The sequence below is a fragment of the Centruroides vittatus genome, unplaced genomic scaffold (assembly GCF_030686945.1).
Source record: "Centruroides vittatus isolate TY-2023 unplaced genomic scaffold, ASM3068694v2 contig_875, whole genome shotgun sequence".
NCBI lineage: Eukaryota > Metazoa > Arthropoda > Arachnida > Scorpiones > Buthidae > Centruroides > Centruroides vittatus.
The window spans coordinates 2296834-2315848 of record NW_027122567.1 but is presented as its reverse complement, the minus strand read 5'-3'; the positions used below and the strand labels follow the sequence as shown (position 1 = coordinate 2315848).

The 19015-nt window shown below is 28.2% G+C and overlaps 1 protein-coding gene across 1 annotated transcript in view; it reads right to left on the bottom strand.

Moving 5' to 3' along the window:
- LOC136983000 (anillin-like) overlaps window positions 1–19015 on the bottom strand; it is a 64679-nt gene that overhangs the window by 8329 nt on the left and 37335 nt on the right. Inside the window, exons 3-10 of the mRNA XM_067279597.1 lie at window positions 16003–16206; window positions 10494–10945; window positions 8113–8299; window positions 6222–6530; window positions 5939–6141; window positions 2166–2276; window positions 1792–2091; window positions 1387–1722 (exon numbers count right to left, since the gene is read on the bottom strand). Of these exons, the coding sequence (XP_067135698.1) occupies window positions 1387–1722; window positions 1792–2091; window positions 2166–2276; window positions 5939–6141; window positions 6222–6530; window positions 8113–8299; window positions 10494–10945; window positions 16003–16206 (2102 nt within the window). The remainder of the gene's footprint in view (window positions 1–1386; window positions 1723–1791; window positions 2092–2165; window positions 2277–5938; window positions 6142–6221; window positions 6531–8112; window positions 8300–10493; window positions 10946–16002; window positions 16207–19015) is intronic.

Genomic DNA, 19015 nt, shown 5'->3' with positions numbered 1-19015 from the left:
TAAAAACTAAGTAATTTGATACTGGAGGAAGACATTAGTGCCATCTCTTATCTTAATTAATAATTATAATAATTTAGTAATTTATTAAATAATTTATAACATTCTGGAAGAAAAGAATTAACCCATAAGTAACCGGAAATGGTTATATCTAAATTTAAATACATCTGGAACAAGACTTGCTCGGGGTCTGGATGGCGTAACTGGCAAGCTTACTGCATGGTAAATGGAGATTGTGAATTCAAGTCCGCTCTAGGTTATTTCTTTACTGTCAGAATGTTCTAAATTATTTAATAAATTATTATATTCTGGAAGAAAAGAACTAGTATGGAGCAGGACTTGAACCAGCAACCTCCACTTACCATGTGGTGTACTTGCCAGTTACATCATCCAGACTCCAAGCAATCTTGCTTCCAGATATATTTAAATTTAGATATAACAATTTCGGGTTACTTATGGGTTAGTTCTTTTCTTCCAGAATATTCTAAATTATTTTAAAAATTATTATAATTATTAATTTAGATAAGAGATAAGTTTAAGCCGATTGTCTACTCGCCATTCTAGACGTAGCAAACGCCATTATCAACCATACAGAATTGCCAGATGGCGGCACTCATCCATCTGCTGTTCACATTTTGGGCTGAATATGTGCGCCTCAACCTCTCTAATATAAATTTAGTATTGTCTAATTCAAGGGTCACCAAACTACGCCTGCAAAGTCAGTTCATTCGGCCCATTGCCGCACTGTGCCACAAATGAGCTAAAATATAATTATGTATACGGTAAAATATAATAGATTGTAGATAAACTTACAATGTAAAAATTAAAATAAGTAAGTAAAATGCCAAAATTGGTGCAATCTGATTTTTGCATCTGACAGTAATATAATTTTTAGATAAATCGGTGAAATAAAGAATTTGGTGACTTTTTGCCACTTTGGATATCAGAGTGCTTTTTGTATAAGTACATGCAATAAAGTTTCTAAGGAAAGCGATTACAAGCTTGCTGCAACAATCATGTTCATATATTGGTAAATAAATTTGTTGATTGTCTTTACTTTTTGTGTATTCAGTATGCTGTATTGAACAAAATGGTTATACAACCCACACTCATCATTCTCTGTTATCTGGCCACTGTGAAAAAAAAATTGGTGACACCTGGTCTAATTCAAATCATTAAATTTAAAATATCACACTATAAACCCAATTTAACATGTATATTTTTTAATTATAGAATCATCAATAGAATGAATTTATATACCATTAAAAGGTATTTTTACTGTTCTATCAGCACCATTATTAAAAAAACTTTTTTTAACGTAATAGCATTTAGCTGAAAAACAAAAAAATGTTAAATTTAATAGAACCTTATAATATTTTATATAATTACTTTTATTTTTTGTTGCAATGTGGCAATTCTACTTTCTTCATCAGGTGAGGGAGGACTGTGCACTTCTTCCCTTCTAACAATTTTCTTCACGGGAGTGAGTAACTGTTGTCCTTGTTTCTTTCGACGATAAAAACTTATTGTATGTAGTAATGGGACTTCTTCACCATTGTCAATAATGGATTTTGGTAGAAAATCTTCAGGTTTTGAAGCTGTAGCTGAAGAAGTAATTGGTTTTGAAACTACTGTTGAAGATTCTGCTACAGATGATGATATTGGTGTTTTATTATTTTGCATTGGTTTATTTAGAACTGATGGTTTAACAGGAGTTTGAGTTACCTAAATATTAAAATATTTTATTTTTGAATTTATAAAATAGTATAGACATTCTAAATTCATATATATTACCTCTGGGTTGGCACTCTGTTTTACAGGAACAAGTGATTCTGTACTACTGCTGGATTCACAGTCACTTAATGCATCATCTAATAATTCATCAATTTCTTCACAGATAGCTACTGCTTCATTTACCATTTCACTCTCATTTAAATTTGAATTATTTTTAATATTTTCTTCATAAATTTTCTCCTCTTCAGTATGTTGTTGCTCTTGTTCTTCTTGTTGTTCCTCCTCCTCCTCCTCCTCCTCTTCATATTCATACATTTCTTCTTCACTATTATTCTCAGATTGTTGTATTTCATCATCATCCTTACAAAATTTTTAAAACTTTACAACACATTTGTATTTACATATATTTTTCTATTATTAAAATTTATATATACCTCAGATATTTCTTCTGTATCATTTATAGTAGATAATGATGATATTGGATAGTTGATATCTTCATTTATGGGTTGGTTGCAGCGAATAGGACTCTTCATTTGCATATTTTTCTATAAATAAAAGTATTTTAAAATAAATATTTTAATTTAAAATTTATTATTAAGGATAAACTTTATATTTATAAAATTACATCAATAACCTTTCAATATAATGATAATAATTAAGCATTAATATAATGACAAAAATTAATATAAATATGCATTAATATAATATAATAAAAATCTTTTAAAAGAATAATTCTCAAAATTATATTTAAAATCTATTAAATTCTTATATCAAATTTCCTTAGAGGATTTCATATTTTTAGAATATTCTTTACATTTTTCCAAAAGATTTTAATACTAATCATTTACAAGTTTATTGAAATAACAACTATTTCAAATCAAATAGTAATTTCAATATCAATTTTATTTAATTTGATAGCAACTAATCTATACTAAATATTTCAGTAAACTTTGATTTCATTAGTACATAATTTCAAGATTTTCATTTTACAATTAGGACACTGATATTTGTAATTGATATTAGTATAAATCTATCATAAAATGCCAAAATAGATATAAGAAAGGAAATAGTCAGTAAAATAGACTGACAATAACTATATTATTATTATTATTATTATTTGATTTAAAATTATATCTGAAATAAAACAATTTCAAGTAAATAAATTCAAAAACAGACACTAAGTTTCGAGAAATCAAAATTAAAATGACCAATGAACTAATGAATGACTTTGTATGATTTATGCAGACTGAATTATTAATAAACCAGCAGGTAGGCCCGGCATTGCTCGGGCAAAAGTAACGATAGCGAAGATTAAGATTATTACGTTATAGTCACAAAAGAAACAGAGTAATTTCATCAACGAACTAAGTATTTCTAAAGAAAGGTTGAATTTGAAAATCGAATGTTCTAATATTGTTTGATTTTCACAACGTGTTCTGATTATATCATTCAATTTTCATTGAATGTTCTAAAGAAGAAAGGTCAAGAAAAACCGAACTAATCTGTTTAAATTTGAAAATCAAATATGTTCTAACATATTACTTTTTTTTTTTTCCAGCACCCGTAAATCTTACATGTCGCTTTCTCTTGTTCTCCATTGTTACTTGACACTATCATTGTTACTTAACACTTTGGTACTTAACACTTTGGTACCCTGTGTACCAAATTTCAACTTTCAACTCCTAACCGTTTTAGCGAAAATCAAGATTATTTCGTTATAGTCAACCTTAACCATTTTCACAGAATGCAAGAATTGGGTCCCCCGTTTCCAGACTAATTACAAAATTTTTAGATGGGTCTAAAAATATGTTCGATTTCCCGCAAAAACAAAAAAACTGCATCTGCGTCTTGTAAGTCGCTTTCTCTTAACAATTCCATTGTTACGTAACACTTCCATTGTTGATGGAAGTGTTAAGCCTTAATCCTGTCCCTCTCCCCCGTGGGGAGGAATTTCAAAAAATCCCTTCTTAGTGTGCGTTCTTGTGACGTACCCTAACTGTGTACCAAATTTCAACTTTCAACTCCTAACTGTTTGGGCTCTGCACTGATTATTATTATTATCATCATCAACTTGTCTCGATTATATATATAGATAAAAATCAACTCAAACATTTACAGAAAATATCTTTACAATAACATTTATCATATACATACATATGCTATATTCTTTGACTGATATATTAATCACAGAACATAATTTATGATAAACCTATATATACTGTATATATATACCTTCCATATTTCATTAGTAACATCTAATTGTTTATGACATAATATTAAAAAATAATCAAGATTATGTTTAAGAAATGTTTTTAAATTAAATGATATATGTAATTTAAAAATAGCTAGTAAAATTATAAATTCTCCAACAATACATTTCCAATTTAAAAAAAAAAATATTCAAATTTTGACTCCAGACAAATTATTTAAGTCATTTCTAAAGTAAATAATTCAATTTATAAAAAACAAAGTATGTAAATCTTTTGAAATTACGACAACTAATTCAAAGAAATAAACCAATATCAAAATTAACTTTTTATTGAAATAGGAGATCAGATAAATTATAAATTGACCAGTATGGTTATATCTGAAATTAATTAATTGGTAGGGAAGCAAAAAAATTGGTCAGAAGTCCAGAAACCTGGCAATGCATCTGTACAGTAAGGACTGGCAAGTTTAAGTCCTATTCCAAGTTTATCTTTCCTTCCAGAATATTCTAAATTAAATTATTTCTAATTATTAAATTTAACTTGAGATGGCAATTTAACTGTGTATCTCTAGCCAAATTACTTAATTCCTTAATAATTATTGTAATACATTGAGGATAATTAAGAATCTGACTGTTTGTTTAAATAAATTAATTATCAGGTTGTTCATGTATGTTAGAAACTATAAAATTTATTTAACACAATATTCAATGTGATGAATATTTTAAATCATGTTTTATCTGTTTTTATTCATAAATAAACATGTATTTTGAATATTAGTATTTAAAAAACTGTAATCTTTAGGAAATTGAATAATAATTCTATCAAATTGTTTAAGCTTTTTAAATGTGTGTTGCTTTTTAAAATTGTGCTGAGAAATATATATTTATTTCTCAGCATACATTTTATATTTATATACTATATGCATGGATAAGAACTATGTATAAGGTTATCATATATTATATTCTCTAATTACTGTATATCTCGGCAGATAAGACGACCTTCAGATAAGACGAGGTATAAATTTTCGTCGAAGTTTTATAGTTTTAGCTTATATCTGTCCTATAAGACGACCCCAAACTATCAACAGCCTATGAATTTAGTTTAGATCAGCGATCATCATCTGAATAATAATACTGTATGGTGTATATGGAATTATGTCCTATTTGTAATTTTTCAAATAAACAAATTTATTTTCTTGCATCTGGCAGCACTGCCTCGAGATTGTTGCAAGCATTTTCACTGATTCGGCATTCAGGTAATGACCTTGACTATTCACAAAAACGTCGTATGGGCTATTCTATTTTGTGCTCATACCCTACTCTCTACTAGTAAATAATTACCGTTTGTCCGTTTTTTATAATGGTTTTAATTTATATAAATTTCAATCTAATTTTTTGTATCTGCCCTATAAGACAACCCCGGATTTTGGGGGCCTTTTTTTATGATTCAACTATCGTCTTATCTGCCGAGATATACCGTGTATCTCGGATATCCGACTAAGATATTACCGTAAAATACGGTAATATCTTAGTCGGAGAATATAATATACCATATATTCATTTACTTTTTTTTATGTTATACTCCCATCATAATCAGAAACAGTTGATATAAATTCTCATTTTTCAACAATTGATTAAAACTCAATTCTCATAGAATAGCCAATAATTTGAAAATAAAATGAATATATTTTACCATTCCAATATGACTTTTTTTCCCTTCAAATTTAAACAATGATAAAATTTAAGTATTATTTAATAATCAGACATAAATGTATAAAATTTACTAAATTCATTTAATATGAAATATATTTTCATACATTTTAATATAGATATTTTTAAAAAGGTATTATCATCTTATAAATTCATTATAAAAGCTTAAAATTAATTCTATGAATAAATAATGCTAAATTTTTGAAGAAACCAAATAAATCTGAGTTTGAACAAACATAATAATTAAATTAAATAATTTAATAAAAATTTTAATTAAAACAAATTTACTTGATTAGAATTTTCAGTTTTTGTTTTCGAGGATGCACGTTCCCAGCGATTTAGTAGAACTGCCATTTCATTCTGTCGTTCAATCTTTGTCTTCATACTAATTTCATTATGCTGCCAACTCTTGTCTTTGGATGAGAGTAATTGATGTTGAACTTTACGAGTATGATTTCCAATTTTACTCGGAGAAGAATTAATAGGTAATTCTTAAAGAAGACAAAATCAAATTTCTTAATTTTATTTTAATTTTCTTAAATTTAAAATAAGATTAATAAATTGTACTCACCAGTTGAAGATTTAACACTAGATACAGGCTTTAATGATGAATTATTTGACGATATTTCCGATTTTTGACTAAATGAAGACTCATTTTGTTTCTTCTGATTGAAACTTTGAAAATTTGATGATTTAGCATTACACAAACCAGAACTTTTCTCAAATAAAGCTGCTCTTTCAGCTACTGAAAGCTTTTCTGGATTTTCACAACTTCTATTATTTCCATGAATAAAAGCTTTCTCAAAAAGAGCTCTCCGAGCTGTCAATGGCAGTTCAGCTGGATCTATATCCTTGCTGTAAACATTTTCAGCAGGTTGTTCTATAAATAAAATGTGTAAGTTTTAGAAACTTTTATAATTTGTTATATTTCATAAATTTTAAAATTAATAAAATGTGTGTGCACATGTTTAAAGCAGTTTTCTTTAGCTCTAGCAATTTTTTTTTCCTTCTACAATGTCAATAAGTGCCACAAGATCAATAATATCCTGTTAAATAGAATTTTTGCTTCAATGTTATTCTGGGCACTGATGTTAAATATTTTACATATATGTAAGGTAATAATTTGATATCATTAATTGAGATGATCACCTAACTTAGAATTACATTTCATTAAAATAATAATTTTAAAATAAATTGCAAAAAGGTAACAAATAAAACTATAACTAATCTAATTTCTTATTATAAGTTATACTGTTCAATAAAAATCTCAAATATCAGAATTCACATGAAAATATTTAATTAGTTGATCAACACATCAATTTATTATGCAAGCCCAATATGAACATTATATGACATGGAAAAGATACAAAACTTTTTACAGAAACTATTTTACATTGAAAAGAATGTTCCAAGCCATACAACATAACATGAAGTCAGCAGATTTTGTTTCTTTCCAATCTACTTGAAGACTGATGAGGTTTTATTTAAGAATAAACAATAATAAAGACAAAATAATATCAAAAATATTAAAACAATTGAATAAACTATATCAAAATAGAGTAATAAGAAAAACCAAATTTTTTATTAAATAAATTTATCAATTTATTAGTTTTGTTGCGTATCATATTTACTTTCAGATAGCATGAAATGGGACCAAAAATATGGCTACATATAAATAGTAATATCAGCCTTTTCTATTCAATATTAAAAGACCAAAGAACCTTAATCAATTCTACATTCCATGGTACCACCAAACTCTTCAATTTCTATCAGTATTACCATATATAAACATAAATATTGGGCTTGTCATAAAAAGACTAATAAAATTTGGAGTTGTCTGAATAAATACTCAATGTATATAAACAATATATTAAAATGATAAGGGATAGTTATTACTAGTGCAAAAGCAAGGATTATTCAATATATCAAATTCTCACAGAATGTCAAGCATTAAAATCTATTCAGAAATCAACTGATCTTCAAAATATTTCTAACTTAATAACCAAAAATAATTCACAGAATTATCTCTTATCTGAATAAACTTCAAATGTATAAGATTTCTTAGTTATACATATATCTAAAAATATATTAAAGGTTAAAATCATGTGTCAAGACAAATTAATAATTGTATACAAATATACTAAAACTATTACATTATAAATTGTAAAACTACTAATTTTGTGTATTACTCCTTAAACTTTCTTTGTAATAAAGCTTTTCCCTATTTATATAATAAAAACTGATTCATTGATAGATTTATATATGTAAAATATCAATCAATCAGAAAGGTACGAAAATTCCAATATAATATGCTAATTCTTTGTGCTGGTAAACTAAGTGAAATAAATAATATAATTGTAAAATCATTAAAAACAAAAATTTCTCAAATAGAAAATGTATTATGTAATAATTCAACTAATATATATTTATTTATTCATAATCCACGATAAATTAGTATTTACCTTCATTTCTAGAAGAAATTAATTTGTTACTATTATTATTATTTTTATTAGTTTTTAAATCAGGAACTGAATGAAGCTTCTCTTCCTTGGATTCTAAAATTGATTCAGCAGTCTTTTTTGATGAATTACTTGAAAACTCATATTGTAATTTGGTTGTAGAAGGAGATTTTGTGAAACCTTGGCATTCCTGTAAAATGTGCAAATATAAGTAAATAAATAAAATCTTTCAAATTTTTCAATTATATATTTAACAATAAAAATTTATTTCACTATTAATCATACTCATCAGTATTTTTCTCAAAAAGATTAAATAAATAATTTTATATACAGGGTGTATCAGTACAGCAGTTACAAACTTTCAGGAAAGATAGAGTACACCTAGACAATGGGAAATCACATAGCAATGCATGGTCGGAAACGTTTTCCTGGCACGGTAGTGACGACACAAACACAAGAAAGGAAGGATACGAACAGGGTGAGAAAACATGTTTATTATTCTTAGTACAGCAAAAATCAAAGAAGGTGTTTGAAATTACGACCCCAGGCTATGATGCAGGCCTCACATCTCCAGTGCATTGAAGATCTAACGTTCTCAAAAATACCGAGCATGTCCCGGTATTCCCCAGCAGCTGCCACAATGAATGCAACAAGTTCCTCAGCACTGTTAATTGGGAGTTTCATACACCAGTGCCTTGATGTATCCCCAGAGGAAATAGTCAAGGCAAGTGAGGTCTGGCGATTGAGCAGGCCAATGCACCGGGACCACCCCACTCGATCCACTTTTGGCCATACACTCCATTCAGGTGGAGAGCTGTAATGGTGGGGCCCATTGCTATGTGATTTCCCATCGTCTAGGTGTACTCTATCTCTCCTGGAAGTTTTTAACCGCTGTACTGATAGTAATGAATATTTCAGGGTATTACACTATGTAAGAGTATTTAAATAAACATTTTATTTTAAATCAAAACTACAAACTTTATTTTTTTTTTTTATTTACATTTATTTATTTTTACTGAAATAAATAATGCTAAATAATTTCATTATCTAGATCAGGGATTGGCAACCTACAGTGCACACAGCAATTTTTAATAGCCATGCAAACAGTTCAGAAAAATGAAATTCTGAATGACAAAAAAATACTTAAAACATGTTAATGATTAATTCACTGAGAGAGAAAAAAAACTTTCATTCATTTTATTATTTTCATTGTATATTCCTTCCACTGCATGTTTATTTCAAAATTTTATTTATGTTTAAATTCTTGTGAAATTTGTTCAACACATCTCACAGGTGAACTTTCAAGCTTTATAAAATCCATGCATTTATGATATGCAACATGGATTTGTTAATTACTCTCCTGTTGAGTCCTACAATGTTATCTTTCAAAATCATTTCATTACTCTTTCACATTTGTTTGCCACCAATAACAATTATTGATTAAAGAACTGATAGCTATAACAGAAATATGATTATTATGTATAAAATTTTACTTATAATTAAATGATAAAACCAGGTAATGTATATACTTTTCATCAAATTCTTTAGTTTCTTACAGGAAAGTTTATTTGTATTAATATTAGCATTGATAATTTTTATAATAAAATCTAGTTTATTTAAAATCTAAAATTTATTTCTATCTTTACAAATGTTTTAAAGTGGTAAAATTAGATTAGGTTATTCTATATTTAAATATGATACTTAATTGTCTAAATTTCAAGAAAAAGTATAGGATTTTGCAAAATAAAACTGTTATGGTGAGCTAATATATTGTTTTTACTTTGGTATAGGAATCATAAAAGATTAAAACCCCTGATCTAATTGTAATAAATTATTTTATTGTATTAAACATTGGTTATTTCATTAATGCAGACAGAAAGTGTCATGTCACATCAATGTCATTTAATATTTGATCTAATAAAAAATTTTGTTTTCAGATGATACAGAGGAGAAAAAAAAACAGTAATTATTTTTATTTTTTATTAAAAATAAAAATAATATTTTTCTAGTTTCTCAGTCAGACAGCTTTGTAATCAGTTCTGAACATGACAATAAACATTTTAATAAAAACAAAATAAAATTTTAATATAAAGAAATATTTTGTATAATTCAAATAATTTAAAAACTTGAACCTATATACTAGAAATTCTAAACTATTTAATATTAAAAAATAAAACATTCAGATATGTAGTAACTTTGAAAAATTCAATACTATTTTATAAAATAGATCACACAAGAAGATGAACACTGAACACAACACAATTAGAAAGACATTTAAATTTTAATATAATTGATTCACTTAATTTGTGATTTAATTAATTAAAAATTTTAGTCAGTTTCAATGTTTGAAATTCTTTAGACTGAATCTCTCATTTTCAACTCACCAAAGTTTCCAGAATAGCATGATCCCAAACGACAACTTTTCTCACCTGTTGTGAATGATTCTTATCTTTCTTTATAATGGATTTTAGAATCTGGTTTCCACCACCATTTAAAGAAGAGATTTTATTACTGACGTTAGAATCTTCAGAGGAAGTTTCTCTACAGCTATTATTATTGTTATTCTGCTCAATATGCACTGTATTAATATTAGACTTTTTAGAATGGTTAGTAAAAGTATTATTTTTAGACACCACAGAATTAGTATGTGAATCATTAGTAGAAGGTTTACTAACAAATCTTTCAGATGAAGAATGGTAAGTGAAATCATCTTCCCACTGGTTAATACGTGCAGCTAAAGCAGCTAAACGTTTTTTACAACTAGAACGTGCCTGTGTAATTGATTCTTCATGCAATTCATTGTTAGAAGCAGGAAAATCATCAGCAGACTTTTTATCTGAAAAATAAAATTTAATATGTTATATCATATTAAAATTTAAATAAATATTAAAATTCTAAAATTGTATTCATATTTAAATAATTACATTTCCAACTAAACAAGAATTCCAAAAAAGCAATGTCATAGATATTTCCATTTTCAAACTCATTAAATAAATGACCAGAAATCCTCAAATATTACATGGAACATATGTGAAGTCCCCAAAACGGGTTAACATTAATTATTTATATTAGAAAATTGTTAAAACGAATGTAGAAAATCGTCCATTGTTAAAAGGGACAAAAGCCGATCAAAGATCGTATTTGACGCGTTAGTCATTTGAAACCGCGACGCATGAAAAAAAAGGAGAAAGATGTCGAAAGACAAAAAGGCCTAATGTAAAATAAAACGCAATAATTGTAATGAGTAATGATTGTAGACGAATGTCCTCCAGTATAGATGGACCTTTGACAAGTCGCTCGTATACGAAATTTAGATCATTAAAATTAGGAAAAAGGGAAAAGTTAATTATAAAAAGAAACTTCATATCAAAGCATTGAATTTCAAAAATCTCTCAGACTAGACAACAATAGGGAAAATATGAGCGCAAGTTTCAAAGTTCCATCAATTCTTTCCATCCTGAGTAAACGGAGGGTGTCAAGTAAGATTTGTCGAGGCGGTTCTTTCTCGTGACTCGAACAGGGGTCGTTTTTCGCTTGGAAACAAGCGAGGGACCAATCGAGAAGAGAGAAAGGAAGGACGTGGAGCCAATCAACATGAACAATACGAAAAAGAGAGATTGAAGTGATCGCCGAATTGGAAGGACAAGAGACTTTTTCCGAGAGGTTTCAAGGGAAACAAGAGGTGTTCCAAGGTGTCCATCGAAAGGTCCGCCGACGCCAACCGACAAGTCGCTGCACCAGCCGCTGCCCCGGGGCCTTCTATCGAGCGACGATAGGAAACACATCGGCACAAAAATGTTCGAACGTTCACCTTTGTAACGATCTGTGCATAGTGTGAGTTGTTTTATGTTTAAATAAACGGGTTTCTTTGTGAGACACTTATTGTCTGTGTCACCTCCCTCACACCCACACGCGAACGACCCTAGACCATCCTGTCGCGGGATTAACGATCCCCCCCCTAAAGGTCGGCGAACTTACACATATGCAGTAAGATAATTTAAAGAAATTATGAGCAATTATTTATTGTGACATTGTCACAATGTTGGGCTGCAATTTTTAATCATTTTTTTAATTAATTTAATTTAAAATATATGCTCCTCACATCAAATTAGTACTGTAAGGTCTTGCCTATGTACTGTACATCATACTTTTCTGTTAGCAAAGCTTGGTTGGTTGGAGTTGGTGATACAAGGGCCTAGGTAGGCCAAAGAGTGCCAGGTCTAACTGTTAGCAATGAAGTTGTGCCAATCATCTGTATAACTCCTTTCAAGGGGAATTTTTGAATTGAAATAACATGACTTCCAGTTTGCATCAGAAGTTCATATATAGTTAATCGGGACCTTCCGCCCAAGCTTTCCCTATCTGGTCTAGAATTTCACTTATGTAACATGGTTCTTGAAGAAAGACAGAAAGACAGGTGAACAACAGTAGAAATTTATAGGTCTACAATTTTTTCAAATTGCAGCCCAGTAAACTTTCATTAGAATTTAATTTTTATAAATAATGAAAATATAAAAAGTCACATTGTAATATTTCTTCTTTAAATAAGAAATAGTAGTATTAATCATAAAATTGTATTTTATCCAGGTAAAATTTTGATTTAAAAAAATAATCTTAATTAATCTTCAATTATATTTATATTCAATTACAAATTCTCTAAGACAGTAATTCTCAAAGTATGGTCCATGGACAACTGGTGATATGTGAACATGTGCCAAATAGTCCACAGATTGATCTAGTCATTTTTCCAATTGCAATGTTATGCTGTTTAAGCCAGAGAAAACATTTTCACACATCACATATCTCTTATATTAGGTTAACAGAGTTTTGAACAATATTCTTAGAAATAAGCAAAGTTGCAATAATAATAGACTATTACAAGGGGTGACTGAAAGTTTTGCAATACAGGAATACTGTAAGGCCTGAAACAAAATATTTCTTATTTATGTTCAAAGTACTCTCCTCTGGCCAAAATGCACTTATGTAGTTGCTCCATCCAAAGATCAAAAGCAGGATGCCACTCATTTTCTGGATTGGTATCAAAATACTCTGTCATGGAAGCTTCAGTTTCATCCTGTGTTAAATTTGCTAATCTTTAAATGTTTTTTAAAATTACAAAATAGTCAGAAATCACACAATGCCAAATCTGGTGAATATAGTGAATGTTGAATGATTCTTATATTATTAGCTTGAAGCCTTTTTAGCAGTATGTGATGCAAAATTTGACCTCAAATTTTCAGTGACTCCAGAATTCTAGAAAGACAAGCTGTAGTGTACCAATTAGCCATTACTGTTTTCTGTTCATCAAGCTCAGTTGCTTCAATTGATTTTGCCAGACCAGTGCTACAGAAAAAAAATAGCAAACATGACTTTCTTATTGCTCTCTGCATTTTCACAGTTGTTGAAATTGGATCATCTTTATGGATCCATATCTGACTTTCTTGACATGTGGGACAGTCATGAAATGGTATGTATGTCTCATCACCTGTGACAATTTTGGAAATAATCTGATGTCCACCTTGGTTCAACATTTCCAGAGTTTTCTTAGATATTCTGACATGCTCTGACTTTTGGAAATCTGTTAACTCATCAAGATATGGTTAAAAAAGTAGTAACTTTTTATGCAAAGTTTTTAAGTTATTTTGTAAACATTATTGATTGTTGAATCAACTTTAGCCACAAATCCTTTGAAATCAAATTGGCCATTAACCATAATACATTGGCATCAGGCACACAGTAAATAATAATTATTAGCAAATTTTGAGTAAGATTCAGAATTCTTTAGTTATTATTAAGGTCCAGATTTTTGGGTGCAGTTTTAGAATGGATTGGGTGCTCATTTGGGTGCTTTTTTCTCCATTTTGGGTCCCATTTTGGTTGCTTTTAATGCTGTATCATTAAGACAAAAACCAACAAGATGTACTATATTTACAAACTATATAATTGTTTATTGCAATTTAGACATGAAGATGAGCTTTGTAATTTACAACAGTAATCATTTCAATGTTCTTAAAAGTGAAGTTTTCTCGTTTAGAAGATAGAATGTCTTTATATAAGGAAAAAGATTTTTTACATCGATGGAGACTAAGGGGACATGTTTCAGTTTTACTCAGAATTCTAGTTCAGTGCAATCCAGAATATTTTTCAAATCGGGATTTTTTGATAAACTAAATTTGAGTTTGTCCAGGGCAAAACTGTCCAGTACATCAAGCGCCTGAGTTACAACATTTCACTTATCCCGCATTTCAGTTCCATGTCTTTCCAGCTCATTGATTTTATCCACTAATAACTTTTACAATTACACGGAGTAGAGCTCTGTGGTCACTACTGGATCAGCAACCAGTTTCTCAACACTGTCGATGGCCGCAGAATCGCCAGGAGGAAGTTTGTTGATAAACACATTAATTTTCTCAAAGTTCTCGCAGTAGAATACCACACTGTTTATCCAAGACCCCCCCAATGGATGACCAGATATTAGAGTTTGTTGAGGTCATATTTTCAAGTTGGTACATTTTAAACAACATTGGTTGTACTGTACATAGCACCTGGCCAGTGGTGCAACAAGAATGTTCAGCAGGTACCATTTTGTGGAATCCATTGTTTCTTCCCATATAAACACTACAGGATTGTCCCCAACAACGTCCAGGTGCTCCTATAAATATATACTCAAAATTCCTCCTTTTTTCTTTGCCTTCTCTATGCTTTTCCAAACTTGTGTGTTGCCTGATTTTCGTTTCTTAGTGTTTCACATCAACCGAAATCAGAATCACAAATGGAATAGCAAAGAACTTTTGCATCTGTACATACGCCTTCATCTTTAAACTTATTTGCTAAAATGTTAAGTTTAGATGCAGACAATTTTTCCATTTTCTAATGTTGCCGACACCAAACAAAGGAAATTGGAACTGTTGTGCTCATAAGTCAGGGTAAGGTGACCTCAGTGCAGATTTTCAGTGAATCTGTTTACATTCTTAAAACAATCCTAAGGCTTAGTTTAGTCCAGAAAATTCCACTTTACCCCTTTTCTCTCAACAAAAGATGAGAGCAAGCTAATTATTGTATTTTTTTCTTCAGCATACATGGTCTGGTTTTAACGAATTTGTTTTTCCCCCTCAAGTGAATGAATAAAAACCACCAAAAAAAGAGATAATTGTCAGCATATTCTATGAAAGTGTATAAAAGGGGGAAGCTGGGTGCAAAATATATAGTTTGGGTGCTAATCACTGTTTTGGGGGCAGGTTTGCAATTTGGGTGCTAAACAATTTGGCAATGAGTGGACCTACTGCACTAAAACCAACTTAGTTTGTCTTTTTACACTCTGCCTCTTTCAAAAATCGAATGGGTGTGGTACCTAAACATCCGGACCTTAGTTATTATCTATATTTTCCAGTTTTAGCACTGCATCTGTTTAAGTGATTAAATTAGTAATGTAACATTTCTACATCATTATGCTGCATAACATAATTCACATTTTAAAGCATTGATTTGATACCATTTTATTCTATATTCTATTGAAAGGTGATAAATCCAATTTCAAAGGTTTTGTGGCTGAAACTGATTCAAAAAGTATCAAAAACATTTCCAAAAATAACCTAAAAATTTTGGTTTCGTGAATAGGCAGATTTGAAGTATGTACGTTAATATGGTGCCAAGTTTTAAGGACTGTGTCCTTAAAACTTGGACCATGCTTTAGTTGTCTCTGAAAATCACTTTATAAATATAAATATAAATGGGCATTCTATTTCATTCTTTTTTATTTTCACATTATTCATTATTGAAACTATGCAATATTTCTTCAAACTTATAAAAACTCTTAAAATAAAGAAAACTTCGAAAAAGCAGCTACATCCAACACTCAATTCTTTCAAAATTTATTACATTTAAAAAACAAACCTTTATCTAAATTTCTTTCCTTTGATGAAAAGTTTTCTTGTTGTAATTCAATTTCCATTTTATCAATATTTTCTTTATTTTCTATTTTAGACTCTACTTCATTAACAGTTGTTAAATCTTCATTGTTCTCATTATTAATCTCATCAGCCTGTAAGCAAGGTCTTTTTGGGCTTTCTTTACTTGAAGACTGTGTTTTTAAGTTATCTACATTACATTGAAATTAGTAAAGAAATTAAAAGTCATATATAAAAAAAAAATATATATATATATATATAAGAATTTTAATAATGTTAATTAAACAAATTAAAATTTTTTTCTTTTCTTAAGTTTATTTCATTAAATTATAATTAAAATATATCAAATATACCTAAAAATTTTAATTAATAAAAGCAAGTTTAATTTAAAATGCAGTTGAAAATTAATATTCAAATAATAAGCTATTAAGTATGATCAGCTTCTCAATTTTCAGAATTATCAATTTCTTAGTTAAAAGATTAAATTCCATTTATTTTTATTTCACTTTTTTACTAATATTTATCTATTAAATATCAAAGCAAAAGAAATAGTATATAATCTTAAAAGATATTTATATTCCATTATACACAGTGTTCAGAAATTTTTTCAAATTTAAATTATTTCAATTAAGAACGAGAAAATGATTATTCAAATTTAAAAATTATCAATGTCTAATAATAAAATAAATCAAAGTATTTACATAAATTTTAGTTAATTTGTAAAATTGAAACTAGATTTATGTGAATATTTTAGAATAATCATTTCGTGCTACAGATAAGCAGCTTTTGTATGTATTCAAGTAGAATAATTTAATTAAGGATAAATGACTTAACTCCTCTTTTTCCTTGACTAGTAAAAGTGTAATTCTAATTTTACTTTTTTTTAATTAGAATACAGTAAAAAAATTTTGGAGTCAAGTGCCAAAGGCACAAGATAAGTTATTTAATAAGCTATCTCAATGTCAGATGTGGTAGCTGTTATATACATAATTTGAATGTGTGTCTTTAATCCGAATAAATAAATAAATCCGGTAGACTTCCTCACAGGTTAGGTACTCCTTTATTGCAATTCACATTGTGAATTGCAATAAAGGAGTACCTAACCTGTGAGGAAGTCTACCGGATTTATTTATTTATTTATTTATTCGGATTAAAGACACACATTCAAATTACATTAAATAATTTTTTCCTAAATATTCTGTGGTAAGATGTCTTATATGCCATAAAAGATGGTACTTCTTTTCTCCATTTCTTACATCTCTAGAGACAATTTCTTTTGAAACAAGTATTATTTACTAATCATTCAAACAGTTACATGAAAAGTTCTTCACAAAATATTGAAAAAAATGTCATCGTCTTGTATTTCAATCTTTCCTCAGTTCATTTTTTGATTGTACATGTTTGAATTAAATACAAAATAATACAAACTACTATCAAATTATTTAGAACACTTCAAATACAGAAATTTATATTTTATTTGAATTTATATTCTGAGTTTATCATCAATTTAAAATCATATTACAGATAAGTAGCTAATTAATATAATTGTGAGATAAGCTATCCATTAACTGGCAACCTTTACAACTCTATCATATTTAATTCAAAGACGATATAATTCAAGGAATTGACCTGTTTATTTGCAATTAAACATTTTTTAAGACCTTTTTTTGTTTCATCAGACCAAACACTTAACAGATTCAAATATACAGAGCAGACAAAAATATTGTGATGACAAGTAACTGATTCAAACATCACAAAATACACTATTAACATAACATTGATTTATAAGTTGGTTTCAGTATTTCCAGATAAAAACTGAGAAGGGATTTTTCATTCAGACTTTCCTTTATCATACTAATGATTTTCTCTTTAATAAAAAAACAAATTTACTGATCCTTAAAGACATGAAAATAAATCAGTTTGTTACATTTAAAAGGAATTAGTAAGAAATATAAGAAAAATTTAAGCTACTTTAAAAAAAACATTCTGTACGTTACTAAAATAATTATGTGTTTCAAATAGAAGAAATAAAATAAAATGAGGAAAGATCTTTATGTCATTCTATATTATATAAAACAATTTTTAGAAAATGATCAACACATAATCACATGATAAAGAAAATCTATCATTCTATCATTCTAGATACAGTATGAATTCACATGAACCCGTTCACATTTTCATAGATGATTTGGAATAAAATTTAAATCTCAATCCATCACCTATATTAAGTTGCTGTGGACTGAGATAAAATTTGAAATCAATGATGTGATTAAACAGTAGTTGATAAAATTTTTTCAAGACTATTATATCGTATTGTCATATCCAAAATCTTAATAAAAATATCAAAATAAAACAAAAACATAAAATTCTATGTTTTTAACATTTGATTCTGATATTGAGTTTGAATCGTACGAGATACAATAGCCTAGAAAACATTTTATTTAGTAATAAACCAACTCCTTAAAAATTATTAACATTATGTCTTATGGATGATATAAATAAAGAATCAATTATCAATAGAGAACTAAAAATTCTATATAGATATTAAGATTATCTATATTTAAGATTATCTAAGATATTAAGACTATAGAATATTAAGATTATTAAAATCATTAAGATAATTTAAAATATTTTGATATTAAAATGTATGATAGAAATATATATATATCTGTAATTATAGGTTAACCTCTTCTTGCTTTTGTGCTCTGAGCGGTAAAGGGCCTAAAACCACAAAGAAAAAAAAAAAACCTCTTCTTGCTGTTGAAATGAAACTTAAAAATCTTACCTTTATACAAATTCTCTAATTCTTATTTTATTCTTACAAACTATTTTAGTTTCTTAATAATTTAATAGGATAAAAATTAAATTATATACTTTTCTATATAATTCTAACTATTCAAAAATGATATAAAATGACTCTTAAAATACACAATGCAAACATCACAATGCAAACATCACAATGCAAATGTTACAAACCTAAACATCAAAATGATATTCAA